The sequence below is a fragment of the Pongo pygmaeus genome, chromosome 17, assembly GCF_028885625.2.
Source record: "Pongo pygmaeus isolate AG05252 chromosome 17, NHGRI_mPonPyg2-v2.0_pri, whole genome shotgun sequence".
Classification (NCBI taxonomy): domain Eukaryota; kingdom Metazoa; phylum Chordata; class Mammalia; order Primates; family Hominidae; genus Pongo; species Pongo pygmaeus.
The window spans coordinates 21,505,455-21,518,552 of NC_072390.2; the positions used below are offsets into that span (position 1 = coordinate 21,505,455).

Consider the following 13,098-nt stretch of genomic DNA (forward strand, 5'->3'; position numbering starts at 1 on the left):
GTTCCTTTCTCAGAGCCCTCCCCGCACCGTATTCGCCTCGCTGGCCCTGGAACTGAAACCACCTCCCCATGCACGGAGCAAGGCCGCGAGACAAAATGATTCCTGATTGTAATTTACGATGAAACTCTAGATTTACTGGTGTACACTGGAATTTTAATAGTCTTTCCTCTGAATCCTGCTGCATAGCCCTTCTGAATAGTCCCATACATGTATATTCAGAGGTCATTTTCTCAGACAATGATTCACTCACTGTGAAAACTTGGCAGACTGGAAATCTCTCCTTGATGCCAAATGAGACCTTAAGGGCCACCCTAACTGCCAAGCTGGGAGGCGGGTCACAGGGGTGAAGGCAAATGGGGTTCGCTTGTGCCTTAAGCTGAATATGAGCCCTTTCGGTTCCCTCTTACTAGTGTAACAACAGGAAAAAGCGGCCTTGAAGGACCACACATATAGGAAGAGAGGGTGAATTACAAATTACCATTGTTGAAGACTTCGTGAACAATCATTTAGTAATTCACTGATAAAGCCTTCATCCTGGGAGGCGCTAGGGGCACCCAAACTTCCTTAATTCCCACTATGTCATTTATTCAGTGTGTATGTGTATATATACACTGAATAGATATATTTTTAATATATATATAATTATATATAATATAATATATATATAATACATATATATATTTTAGTGGAGATGGCGTCTCACTCTGTCTCCAGGCTGGAGTGCAGTGGTGCAATCATTTCTCACTGCAGCCTTAGTCTCCTGGGGCTCAAGGGATCCTCCCACCTCAGCTTTCCAAACTGCAGCAATTACAGGTGTGCACCACCATGCCCAGCCTCAATGTATATTTTCTACAAAACAGGCAAATGCGAAGATGTCTTATGAGAGCAGATGTATCTGACTTGTTTTATGAAACTCAGAGGTAGGCTTGAGAGAAGGGCTTTAGAGTTTTCAGCGGCACACTGCAGTGTGAACTTATCAGCTAGGCTTCAGACAAGGGCTTTACAGTTTCGGTGGCACATTGCAGTGTGAACTCATCAGGAAAAAGCCTCTAGACTCCAGTTCCTCAGTTCTCCACCTGTGACTGCTGGAAATGAATATGTTTCCTGAAGCTGTTTTATTTTTTTCTTAACTGATGTCCCTTGAAGCAGAAGTTGAATGAAGATTTTATTTCCTCTCTCAGTGAATATATGATTTTGTGTCAGACAAGCTAAAAGACTGCAGGTTGGGATACAGTGAATGTCAATATTTAATTGCACCTTCCTTTTCCACCTGTCAACCACGATGCCTCCTCTCAGCAGAGCCATCGCCACCGCCCTGCTCCTTCTCCCCAAAGTCATGTCCAGGTCATGTTGGCTGTCAGCTGTGCTCCGAGCCCAGGAGGGAGGAGGCACTGTGGGATGGCCAGGATGGCGGCCTCCACACCATAAGGCAGGATTGCGGCACCGCATCACCATGTCTGGACCACGCGCCTCCATGCTGGGCCCTGCCAGGGCTTCGCAGAAGCAGGGACCCCCCGGGTGGCCCTGCACACAGATGGAAGGAAGCAGAGGGCCCACGGGCTGAGTGAGGTCCTGGACAAGGACCATGGGGCTGGAGGCAGGGACGGCACGGCTGGGCTTTGACCGCCTCCCTCTGCTGTTCTGTACCCCTCTTCCCAGCCACGGATGAAGAGGCCATGTCCAACTCTGAGCCCCAGATGGCAGAAAAAAAATCATTTCATCTCCACCCCTCTCGGTTCCTTGCTTAAAGAAGAAAAGCTCTTATGTCAGGCACGGTGTCCTATGCCTTAATGAAATGATGCCATTCAAATATTGGAAAATATTTCCAAAGCATATAAAGCAATGACCAGCTAAGAACAGCGTTCTTCTCAGAACCGTAGCAACACCAAAGCCGGAAGCCTCAGGGGTGCACAGTGCAAAAGAGGAAACATGATTTGTTTTTCCATAAAATATTGCTAGTGATCATTGCTTCCACAACCTACTTTTTTGAAGGTAAATTTTCTCTCAATTTTTCTAGCCTTAAAATCTGACTCCATGATTTAACAAGTCCCTTCATGACCATGTTTTACATAGAACTGTCATGCAAAAAAATAGAAAAAGAAAGACTCACTCGACTAAAAAGGAGAACCAGGGTGTCAGGCCTGGCCTTGGGGTGAGGACGTACACTTTCCCAGTATGAGCAGACTTGTGGAAATGGCATTTAAATGCTTGAAAACAATGTAACTTCTTGGCTGTAGGCAATATGTCAAGGTGTTTAGAAGATAAAGGATTGTGTTTTGATCCTCTCCTTTTTTTTTAAGACAAGATCCTTCTCTCACCCAAGCTGGAGTACAGTGGTGCAATCACAGCTCGCTGCAGCCTCAACCTCCTGGTTTCAAGTGATCCTCCTGCCTCAGCCTCCCAAACTGCTGGGATTACAGGCGCACACAACCATGCCCAGCTACTGTTATTTTTATTTTTGTGAAGACAGGGTCTTGCTATGCTGCCCAGGCTGGTAGCACAGCGATCCTCCCACCTCGGCCCCCCAAAGTGCTAGGATTAGAGGTGTGAGCCACTGCACCCAGCCCGTTCTCCTCTATTTACTACACTCATTTTTAAGGGAAAGGCAGGAAGAGTGGAGCTGTGGGGATGGAGAAAATGAGGAAGGGGGGTATGGTGCGACCTGGTGCTCACAGGGCACCCCACTGCCCAGGTGACTCAGGAGTTGCCAGGAGAGCTCCATCTTCTGAGCAGCTACCATTTCCCTGGAGGGATCTAAGGCCCTGGGACACCTTCTGGAGGGCCGCCCCAGTCCGTGGAGATCCCACTCCTGAGTAGGGTCTGACAATGCCCATTGGCCATCCTGTGGCCTTTTTGATGAGGCCAGGCATCCTACGGGGCTGGGGAAGAAGGTGTTTGCCAAGGAGCTGCTACTCCCCAGCTGGACTGCAGGAAGACTGAACACACAGGAGCAGGCAGATTCAGACCCGGGGGGGAAGGGAGGACAAACTCCTTCTATTAATACTGCAGCCACTCCACCGGATTACAGCAATGCTGGGCTGTGAAAGGACGTCCCTTCCGGCAGAGGCAACTCGGAACCAGAAGAAACTTTACAAAGGTGAGATCCCATCAAGAGCCTGGGAACAGGGGAGAAATCCAGGATTCACCTTTCTGTGCGCTGGGGTGGATGAGTCCTGTGGCAGGCCACTCGCATCCTTCCTCTGTGCCCCTCAGGCCTGACGGTGTCCTGGCCATTCTGGGGACAAAAGCGTGGCCTGTTTCTAGGTAGACTTGCCCGAATCGGTCTTGTCTTGGTGTCTTGGGTCTTGGTGGCATGGATCTTAGAGAATGACAAGTTGCATTTTCAGTGGGGGGCAAAAACTCTATGAAGATAGCATAAACCATGCTACTGTATTCATTATACCCATGAAAAACAGGATTTCAGTGCTAGGAACAATAAAGCCAGCCTCATAGTCATCCATCAATTGAATGATGGAAGCGCCTCTACTTTTCCTTGCACCGATTCATGCAAGCCTCCCGGTGGTGTTCTGCAAATTTCATTATCAGATAGCACCGACGTGCAAAGCTTTGGCCTGACGTGGCACAGACCCAAACACTGTCACCTGATGGGCAAAGTATCAGGGTGAGAAACAGAAGATCTGTTTTCCTGGCCTCTAATTCTGGGTCTTGTTCTTTGTAAAATGGGTGTAAAACTCCCTGCCGGGCCACTTGACATTAACTTTATGACTGCTCATATACGAACGTCCTTGCTCCACACAAATGCTTCTTTTTTTGCTGTAAAATCAAACGTCGTATCTTCAATATAGCTTACTAAATCCCAATCACCAACACTACATATAATCTTTAAAGGAAACAGACAGAAACTAGATTCACTGGTGCCAGCTATTAATTATTTCAAACATATAAAGTATCTCAAAAAGAAATAAGTCAAACTTATTCTCACTCAGTTTCAAGTATGTCTATCTTAGGGCGTCTTTCCAAAAATCTCTGTCGTTAAGCTGGACACGCACACACAGGTGCCGGCCCATGGCCAGAGCATGACGGATGCACTCAGCGACAAGCCCATGACTGACAGCCACCATCTGATAGTGGAGGAGCAGCCGGCTAGCTGTGGGTTCCAGAGGTGATCAGCCACAGATGGAAAAGGGAGGTCTTGGGATGCTTTCATCATCCCAGCTGCCCTGCAGGTGGACATTTAAAGTAAATCATTAACAAATCCCCGTGGCAGAAATATAGTGCACCTCAGCTCATCATCAGCTGCAAGGACTCTGCCTGGTGTCCCACAGGCTGAGTAGGGGTCTGCGGCCTTTTCCATGAGGGTGGGTCTAGATGGGGGGAGCAGCCCCCACTACCATGAAGAGGAGCAGAGATGAGTTGGCCACCCACTGTGTCCAACTAAATCCCTATGGCAGCCCAGTGATTCACTCTGAGGTTAATTTCCAACATCTGAGAGGTTCAGGCTAGAGATACAGAATATCGTCCAGAGAGAGAGGCCCAGATCTAAAGTGGACAGGGGATGCAGAAGCTTTAGTTGGACTCTCCCTGCCATGCCAATGAGCCAAGGATGTGCAAAAATGGACATCCTTCCATCTCCCTGACAAGTCTGGCCCTCCTCCAGAATGGGCCGTGCTGCATGCTTTCAATATTCCATTTATTCCTTTCTGGAACACATCATTTTAAAAAACTTCCCCTGGAAATGTCTGGTAAGGTTGAAGAGAGTTTGGGGCCATCATTTTATTGAGGTAAAATATATATACATATAGAAAAGTAAACATAACTTACAGTTTTCATAAACTGAAACGCCCATGTACATTTTTTAGCTTGGACTGTGATATTTTGAAATAAAAACCTCGCAAAAGGATACATAAACTGAAAAAATGTTCCATTTCAATGTAATTTTCTTGCTACCACTTCATAATATAGGTTGGGTATCCCTTATCCAAAATGCCTGGAGTCAGAAGTGTTTTGAATTTTGAACTTTTTTGGATCTTGAAAACTTGCATTATACTTACCAGTTATTATATTATACATACACCTGCCTAATCAAAAAATGTGAATCTGAAATGCTCCAATGGGCATTTCCTTTGAGCATCATATTGGCGCTTAAAACGTTTCTGACTTTTGAGCATTTAAAATTTTAGGTTATTGTTATCGGATTAGGGGTACTCACGCTGTGGCTGTTGACAGAGTTATAAACATAGCTGAAGGGAATATAATAAGCAGACCACAGTGGATCACAGGAAGCCATTTGGGTCCGAGAGCTTTCACGGCAGCAGGGCAGATGGAGTGCCCAAAACAGGAGCCTGCTGGTCTCTGAAGAGCAAACCTGGTTTTCATGCTACCTTCACAGTGGGTTAGGAAAAGCACACACTCCATTTGGCCATGTCTCTTCCAAGTGGGGAAAACCTAAATTTTATTCCCTTTTATCATGAGTTATTTACAGAAGAAAAAGAGATATATGCAACTTTCATTCCTCTTTTAGTCATTTTCTTTCATCCCTGGCACAAGTCTCCTCCCTCCTTCTTCTAACCCATGTCCCTTTAAGTCACTCGTGTTAAAAGCAGCAAACAGATGCTGGGGATAATTTAATGCAGCAAAGGTCTTCCTTCCACACCTAGGAATGTAATTGCGCCCCACACACTGGGAAAGGGCTGCTGCTGTGTCACGATGCTGCGACAGGAATAATACCGGTGGTCGGAGAATACACATTCCAGGCAACAGTTTCACATAACTAGAGGCTGTAGGGTGACTAGGCCCTGAAAAACAGGGTGTGGACCAAGCTGGTTAAGACTGACCGGACCCAGTGCAGAGCTGGATTTGAGCTAGGTCTCACCTCGGACCTCATTATCCGCTTACTGACACACTCGATCACACACCACCAACACCATAACAGTTCCAGGACACCCTTATTTGGTGTAAGAATGGGTGGCACTGGGCCAGGCACGGTGGCTCATGCCTGTTGTCCCAGCACTTTGGGAGTCCGAGGTGGGAGGATCACCTGAGGTCAGGAGTCCAGGACCAGCCCGACCAACATGGAGAAACACTCTACTAAAATACAAAATTAGCCAGGTGTGGTGGTGTGTGCCTATAATCCCAACTACTCGAGAAGCTGAGGCAGGAGAATTGCTTGAACCTGGGAGGCAGAGTTTGCGGTGAGCCAAGATCGCACCATTGCACTCCAGCCTGGGCAACAAGAGTGAAACTCCGTCTCAAAAAAAAAAAAAATAAATAAAAAATAAAAAGGGTGGCACCACAATTCCAATAAATCTCCACCTTTTTCCAGGAATTTTCATGAATATTCCACCCCTCGGTTAAAGAAACCCATAAAGATAGCAGCCCCAAACCCCACTCTGTGACTCTCTTGAGTCTGCCCCCACACTTTCTTTTTGAAAGAGTGTACTCTTCACTCTGCAATAAATCTTCGTACTTTCACTATTTTCTGACTCATCCTTGAATTCCTTCGCACGACAGTGTCAAGAGCCTGGATGCTGGCTGGGGTCGGGGTCCCACTAGCGTTTAGGGACCTCCCTGGCCCCTGTATCAATTCCACCCCAGTTTGTGCGAGGACACTTGGCCACTCCCCGTGCTCTGGGGAGTCTGGTCTGGGGAGTTGATTTCTCCATCTCTGCACCTGCTGGTATGACGGGCACCTGGGTGTGTGTGCCCCATGTGAGCGTGCATGTGCAGGGTGCGTCTGCAGAGCAGGAGACTCAGGAGCTAAGATCCAGACAGATCAACAGATTCTAGGTGATGGGAAACAAGAACTAGTCTGTTACAACTAAAAACGCCTGGAGGCAAACGACAAGTCAGTGTCTCCGAGGCCTGGCTCTCCTAGTGCACAGGGCTGCCTGGGGCACAGGTGGGGCTCCACAATGACTGTCGCTGGCTGGTTACAAGAAATAGGGGGCTTGCCACATCCCTGAAGTCAGTGTAGTTCTCACAGCATTGATGCATTTCAGAAACGCACCTGGAAGGGTGCAGAAGTATGAGATAGCTTGTATGCCGCCACCTCATCTCAGGACCTGTTTCTATCTTGCTCTCTCCTCTCCAAGCAAGGCAGTGGGATGCGAGGGCACAGAGGGGCCCACAGAGGGGGTCTGCACTCTGTTCCCCTGACAGGCCCTGCCCTGGCCCTGTAACACTCATGACCAGGGCATAGCTCTAGGGAACAGGACCAGAGGGCAAACCCAACACAGAAGCGATGACAAGCGATGGGAGATGGCAAGGCAGGGCGGAAAGGCGGCCAAGGCTGTCCCTGGAAGTCCCTGCCAGTCTAGGGACAGGAAAGAGCTTGGCGAGGTGCTGGACTTGACGGCCAGATGGCTGCTTTTCCATGAGGGGGCCAGGGTCACTCTCTAAGAGCCCAGGCAGCTCACTGAAAGCCTTGTCCTTCCCATCCCTCTCACCTGGACTGAAATTTCAATTCCTCGCCCAGGACCCTGAGACCCTGACTAGGCCCCTGCCCTCTCCCCTCTCCCCCTTGCTCTCAGTGCTCCTGCCCACCTCCTGCCTATGTGCTACCCATGAAATGGCCAGCAGCACTCCCTCCCTCCCCGGAGCCAGCACTCCACTCCAAAGCAGGCTCTCCAGGACGCCACCCTGGCCTTGGCACAGCCATGGTGCTCCAGGCCACCCTTCATTTCTTTCCACAGCTCCAGACACCCAACATGACATTACAGTTTTCCTGTTTGTTTTCGATCTCTGTGAAGGCAAGGGTTTTACTTATTTAGTGTGGAATTGCCGATGCTGAAGATATTGCAGAAGTTTAGTCATACGCATTGGATGAATGAAAGAAGAAACAAGTTAGCTAGCTAATGCACACAGAAGGCCCGCGGCTGTAAGAACCCTGGCTATAAGATGGAGCACAGAGAAGTTCTCGGCCTCGGTAGCCACAGAAAGAAATGACGCCGATGCCACAAACACGTCTTTCTGAAGGTGTCAGCGTCTCTGTCAGGGCAGAGAAGCCTTTGTTCTTCTTGGAGCAGCCCTTCCTGGTCTGGCCACATGGCCCTGCCGAGACAGACACCCTTCACACTCCTTTCTGACTGCATCCCCGACCCAAGAGCAAGGGCCAGAGAGTCCTTCAGCCCAATGCCCACCTGTAAGTGTAGCACACCAGGGACAGGGGGCTAACCTGGCCCACTGCTCTTCCCCAGCACAGCAGACAGGTGCCTTTTGCTACACTTCCTGGAGAGGCAGCAAGGTCCTTGATGTTTTCTGAACGGATCATGGTTGGGGAATAAAAAAGAAATGATCACTCTCATCAAAGTTTTATGTAAGGAAAAAAGACCCCTATTTAAAACAATTATAAAACTTCAAATGCCCGAGAAGCATATGAAAAGGTGCTCAGGTTCACTAAACATCAAGGAAATGCAAAGTAAAGCCACAATATCATACTACCACCCACCCAGCAGAAATGAGAGGACAGCAAGGGTTGTGGCGCGTGTGGGACCGGCAGGCGTCTCCGGACATGGCAGCGGGAGTGGAAATGGGAAACCGTTGACCCTGGCGATTCCACCCTGACACTTCCAACAAAACGCAGCTCAAGGGGGCTCAAGGGGCTGCTTGAGTTCTGGGGCTTTTTTTGTTTGTTGAGATGAAATTTGCATTAATACACAATTAACCATTTTAAAGTGAATCCTTCAGTGGCATTTCACACAAGTGTTTCCAGTGTGTAAAAAAATCAGTGAGCTTTTGATACATGCACTTTTCTGAATGTACATATCAAGTCAACAAAGATTTTAATAAACAGAATGATGAAGTGATGAAATGTAAAATGCACTCTTTCCTCAAGCACACTTCTTATGAGCAGCTTTGCTTTGTAAACAGAGAGGAGGTGTGCGCACTGGCACTCCTTCCGCTGACTCTGCTGCTCCGCGTTCTCTCTGGTGGAGCGGGCCCTGGTGGCTTCTGCTACATATCACCAGATTCCCTTCTGATGATGATTTATGCACTATCTATACATGTGACAAAACTCATTGGTAACCTTTCCAGATGGCTTTAAATTGTAACTTGCTATTTGTTTGTATGCTTAGCCAAGCTGCTACATTCCCAACTCTTTGGAGAAAGGAAACTGTTTTACTTCAGTAAGGGGGAAAGTCACAACCAAAAATAAATATGTAGTAAAATAATCTTGACACAAGAAAATCACCTCCAATGTGACATATCCCAGGGAATTACGTCTGCAGTAACGTCCTCACTACATGGGTTCCACAGCCCAACATGATTAATGTTTGAAGAGCAGAGAACGGGGTTAAAATCCAGTTTCTAGAATTCTCAGTTCTTGATATTTCCAGATGGTGGATGAACCCCACAACCATGAGCAATTATCAATAACCCAGAGCTACTTTAGCAGAGGCAGCTTCTGAATAAAGCTAAACCAGAAGAGAAGGGAAAAGTCCCCCTTTAAAGCAGTTAATGAATAAAGCTTTACCCTTTTGCATTTTTAACCACAGCTGATGCTTCCTATTCCTATTTTTTGTAGTGATAATACCTATTTATCCTGACGTCTTTTTTAGGGACAAGGTCTTGCTCTGTCGCCCAGGCTGGAGTGTGGTGGTGTGATCATGGCTCACTGAAACTTCAAACTCCCGGGCTCAAGCAATCCTCTCGCCTCTGAAGTCGCTGGGATTCCAGGCGTGAGCCACTGCTCCCAGGCCTGGGTTCTTGATACATAAATTCTATCACACAGATGGCACTATGTGACATACAGGGATAATTATTAAGTTATTAAAACCGAAGCACCCAGCAGACAGAACGCAGCAAGTGGGCAGGTGATCCCAGGCCACGCCCCGGGCCCAGCAGGGCGCATCTCTGTTCTACAAGTGGGTTCAGAGCAGCAGGGGCAGCAGCCACAAGTAGCATGAGGACGGTCACTACTGTCATGCCGTACCATGGAACTGATGCCCTATACATGTCCCTGGCCTGCAGGAGAGCAGACAGGGTCATCATGCCCAACAGGGAGCAGGCGGAGACCCAGGAGCCGTGAGGGCACGTGGCCAAGTTTCCCAGCCTGGTGGCTGAGGCCGAGCCCCTCACTCAGGCCTCCTTGGCTCTCAAGTCCGTGTTTCTACCACCAACTACACTCCTACCAGAGGCTTCGTGGGGTCAGTGGAAAAGGGGCAGCTCCAAGCAGTAACAGTTATGCCAGCACTGTGCCAGCCAAACACCTGGAGAGCAAAGCACAGGTCCACAAAGCAGGTCCTCCCCACGAGGAGCTCAGGTCCACCGAGGGAAGGTGGGAGCTCGGACGCTCTCCACTCACATCCATGGATGCTCAGTACTTAGCGAAGTCCTAGTAAACAACAGGTATTCAACAAATATTGGTCAGTAAATACGCTGCAGAATATTTCTCCAAATAGGGAGATGGTGTCGCGATAGAGCTCATCCACTGGGTGATGTGCCTGTCTACAAGTCTCAGAAGAGCTGCAGAAATACAAATTATATTCTAATGTTTTAGAGTGATCCTCTACCGTGTTAAATACGTCTACTAATATGACTGCATCCAAGGGTGAGCTTAAGCAAGCTAGTATAACCACCAGAGATATTTAAATCTACCCCCAAATATCCAAATCAATTCAGATTTACTGACACACATTTGAAAAATCAAGGAAGATACCGGCACTGGGTCAGATATGTGCATTAGAGCCTGTCTCTCCAGGCGGGGGCGGGGAAGTCAGATCTTTTTAATTCCTACAGAAGAAAATTTCTGTAAGAATACACATAGTGAGATAGAAAGAGATGCGTTGGTCTTGTTTTTTGAGACAGGGTTTCACTGTCACCCAGGCTGGAGTGCAGTGGTGTGATCACGGCTCACTGCAGCCTCGACCTCACTGCAGCCTCGATGCTCCAGCGACAGAGGCTCCCACTTCAGCCTCCCAAGTAGCTCGGAGTAGCTGGCACACCACCAAACCCAGCTAATTTCTTTATTTTTTTACTTTTTGTAGAGACAGGGTCTCCCCATATGTTACTCAAGCTGGTTTCAAACTCCTGGGCTTAAGTGACCCGTCTGCCTCAGGCGCAAGCCCCTGCACCCAGCCTAGAAAGTATTTTAACATTTTCTAAAGGCAACATAAAAAGCACAGCTTAGAACTTGTTCTCTAAAACTAATCCAAAAATACGTGCCTGGCCTGCTCTGTGTTTTAGTCTTCCTTGCCACTGGATCTCCTGCTCTTCTCAGCCTACAGACTCCAGCATCACCCAGCGAATGCAGAGGAAGGAGCCACACTTCTGAGGAGGGGAAGGAAAATGAAGGCGAGTCTTAGCATCAACTCCCTGGGTGGGCTTCGGCCCCTGGGTTCACCTCATTGCTGTCAGACAGGGATGGCAAGGGGCTTTTGCCCCTTCCCTGGATGGAGGGAAAGAGAACATAGACATCTCACAGGCCAAGTCAGAATGGGACAGACCAGGGGCTAAGCAGGGGGCCCAGGGGTCTTGAGCTATGAAGCAGATGGCAGGAGACAGAGCAAGCGAGCTGAATGTGAGGCCTGCTACTGAGAGGAGAGAAACCTTCATAGGACCAGGAAGGAGGGGCTCAGAACAGGCAGAGCACTGTAAGTACTGCTGGGTAAGACCTGGGAGGACCTGCCCACAACACCTTCCTGTCTGAGCTGCTTGAGAAAGGGTCTCATTTCTCTGAGTCCCACTTTTCTGATCTGCAAAGTGGAGATAACGTCTCCCCTCAGAGAGATGGGGAATATTAAATGATACAACACACACAGTATCTGGCATTTGGTAAGCATTCGGCAAACACATCGTAGCTTGCCGACTAGGGGCCAGAAGCCTGGAAGAGAGGCATAGCACCCACATGCCTCAGCCCCACTCAGGGTAGATGTGACCAACCCCAGGGCTCCCACCCACCATGCCGGCTGAAGGCTCAGGGTTCTTAGCACAGCAGGCAGGCAGCCACACTGCTGCATGATGCCTGACATGACCCCCGGGTCCAGGGGTCTGTCCAGGCAGGGGCAGCACAAGTGTTTCACAAAGGTTTCCACAGCAAAGATGGAAGACTAGAATTTGAGATGGGAGCTTCAAGGAAGAGAACTCAGTTCTCAGCACACCAGTTAAAGCTGAGAGCCCAAGAACACAGTGAGAAACTCACTACCTACAAAGCCGTGTTGTGGCAGGTCTGGCTAGATGCCGAGCCAAAAGGACTGGGGCTCAATATATTCTCTCTGTGGAGAGATGGGTTTGAGACCAGGGATAAAACCTGTCCTGAAAACATGGGCTCAGAAAACAACACCCCAAGATATGGTGCTTTGGCATGCTGACTGCTTTGAACAATGGAGATTGAAAGGCCTCAGAAATAAGCTCAGAACCAAGGCCTCTCTCCAACTTGCCTCCTTGCCCTCTTTCCCTTCTGAAGCATGGGGGTGGGCTCTCTCTGAGGGTCCCTCATCTGACCTAGGGAAGTTCCTCTGGAAGGAATGCATTTGTCTTAGACTCCCCTCCCTAGGATTTATATTGATCACAGAAAATTAACTCTTAACATAGGAGAGAAAACTCAAAGTCTCCATGCCCAGGACAGACTTCACCTATTCTTTCAACTAAAGGGCTGTTACCTGAGAGACTTAATCTGCATAATTAGACAATCTTTGTTCACAGTGCACTTCTACCCCTCACCTTCCCATAACTTGTCACTACCTCCCCCAGGGCCCATAGGAACTTAGTCCCAGTCCATTGTCTGCTCTTGAGTCCACTCATCTCCTCATTGAGGGGTCCCTCTCCACACAGACTGATGGGGCTCAGAGAGGTGGCCCCTGCAGTCCCCATGGGACAGCTCTGACCTGGCCCTCTCAGGCATGCTGTGCTCCTTCCCATGCAGTTGGCCTCAATTTTCACTTTTGTTTCTGAGTGGTGATGGAGGGAACTGAAATAACCAAATGCTTGTAAATAAATCATCCTGTCTCATTGCTCAGCTGAGTGTTTTTTGCCAATACAGAGCTTCTGTGTGCTCACGCTCATGGGAGTCAGCTGTGGGGAAGGTGAGAGGGTGGGGTTTGCACAGAGCAAACACATGGCGCGGTCTGCACGGCCTCTTTTTGTGCAGCCGCCTGGGCTCCTGTCCTGGCCCTGGCAGAGGAAGTGAGTGCAGAAGGA

General features: G+C 48.7%; 1 protein-coding gene across 18 annotated transcripts in view; it reads right to left on the reverse strand.

Annotated features, from left to right (window-relative positions):
- LDLRAD4 (low density lipoprotein receptor class A domain containing 4) overlaps positions 1 to 13,098 on the reverse strand; it is a 439,373-nt gene that overhangs the window by 160,498 nt on the left and 265,777 nt on the right. For 2 of the 18 annotated variants that reach the window (XM_063653353.1, XM_063653352.1), the window contains exon 2: positions 3,147 to 3,319. The exons of the other annotated variants lie outside the window; for them this stretch is intronic. In XM_063653353.1, the coding sequence (XP_063509423.1) occupies positions 3,147 to 3,319 (173 nt within the window). The remainder of the gene's footprint in view (positions 1 to 3,146; positions 3,320 to 13,098) is intronic. 18 annotated transcript variants of the gene reach the window in all.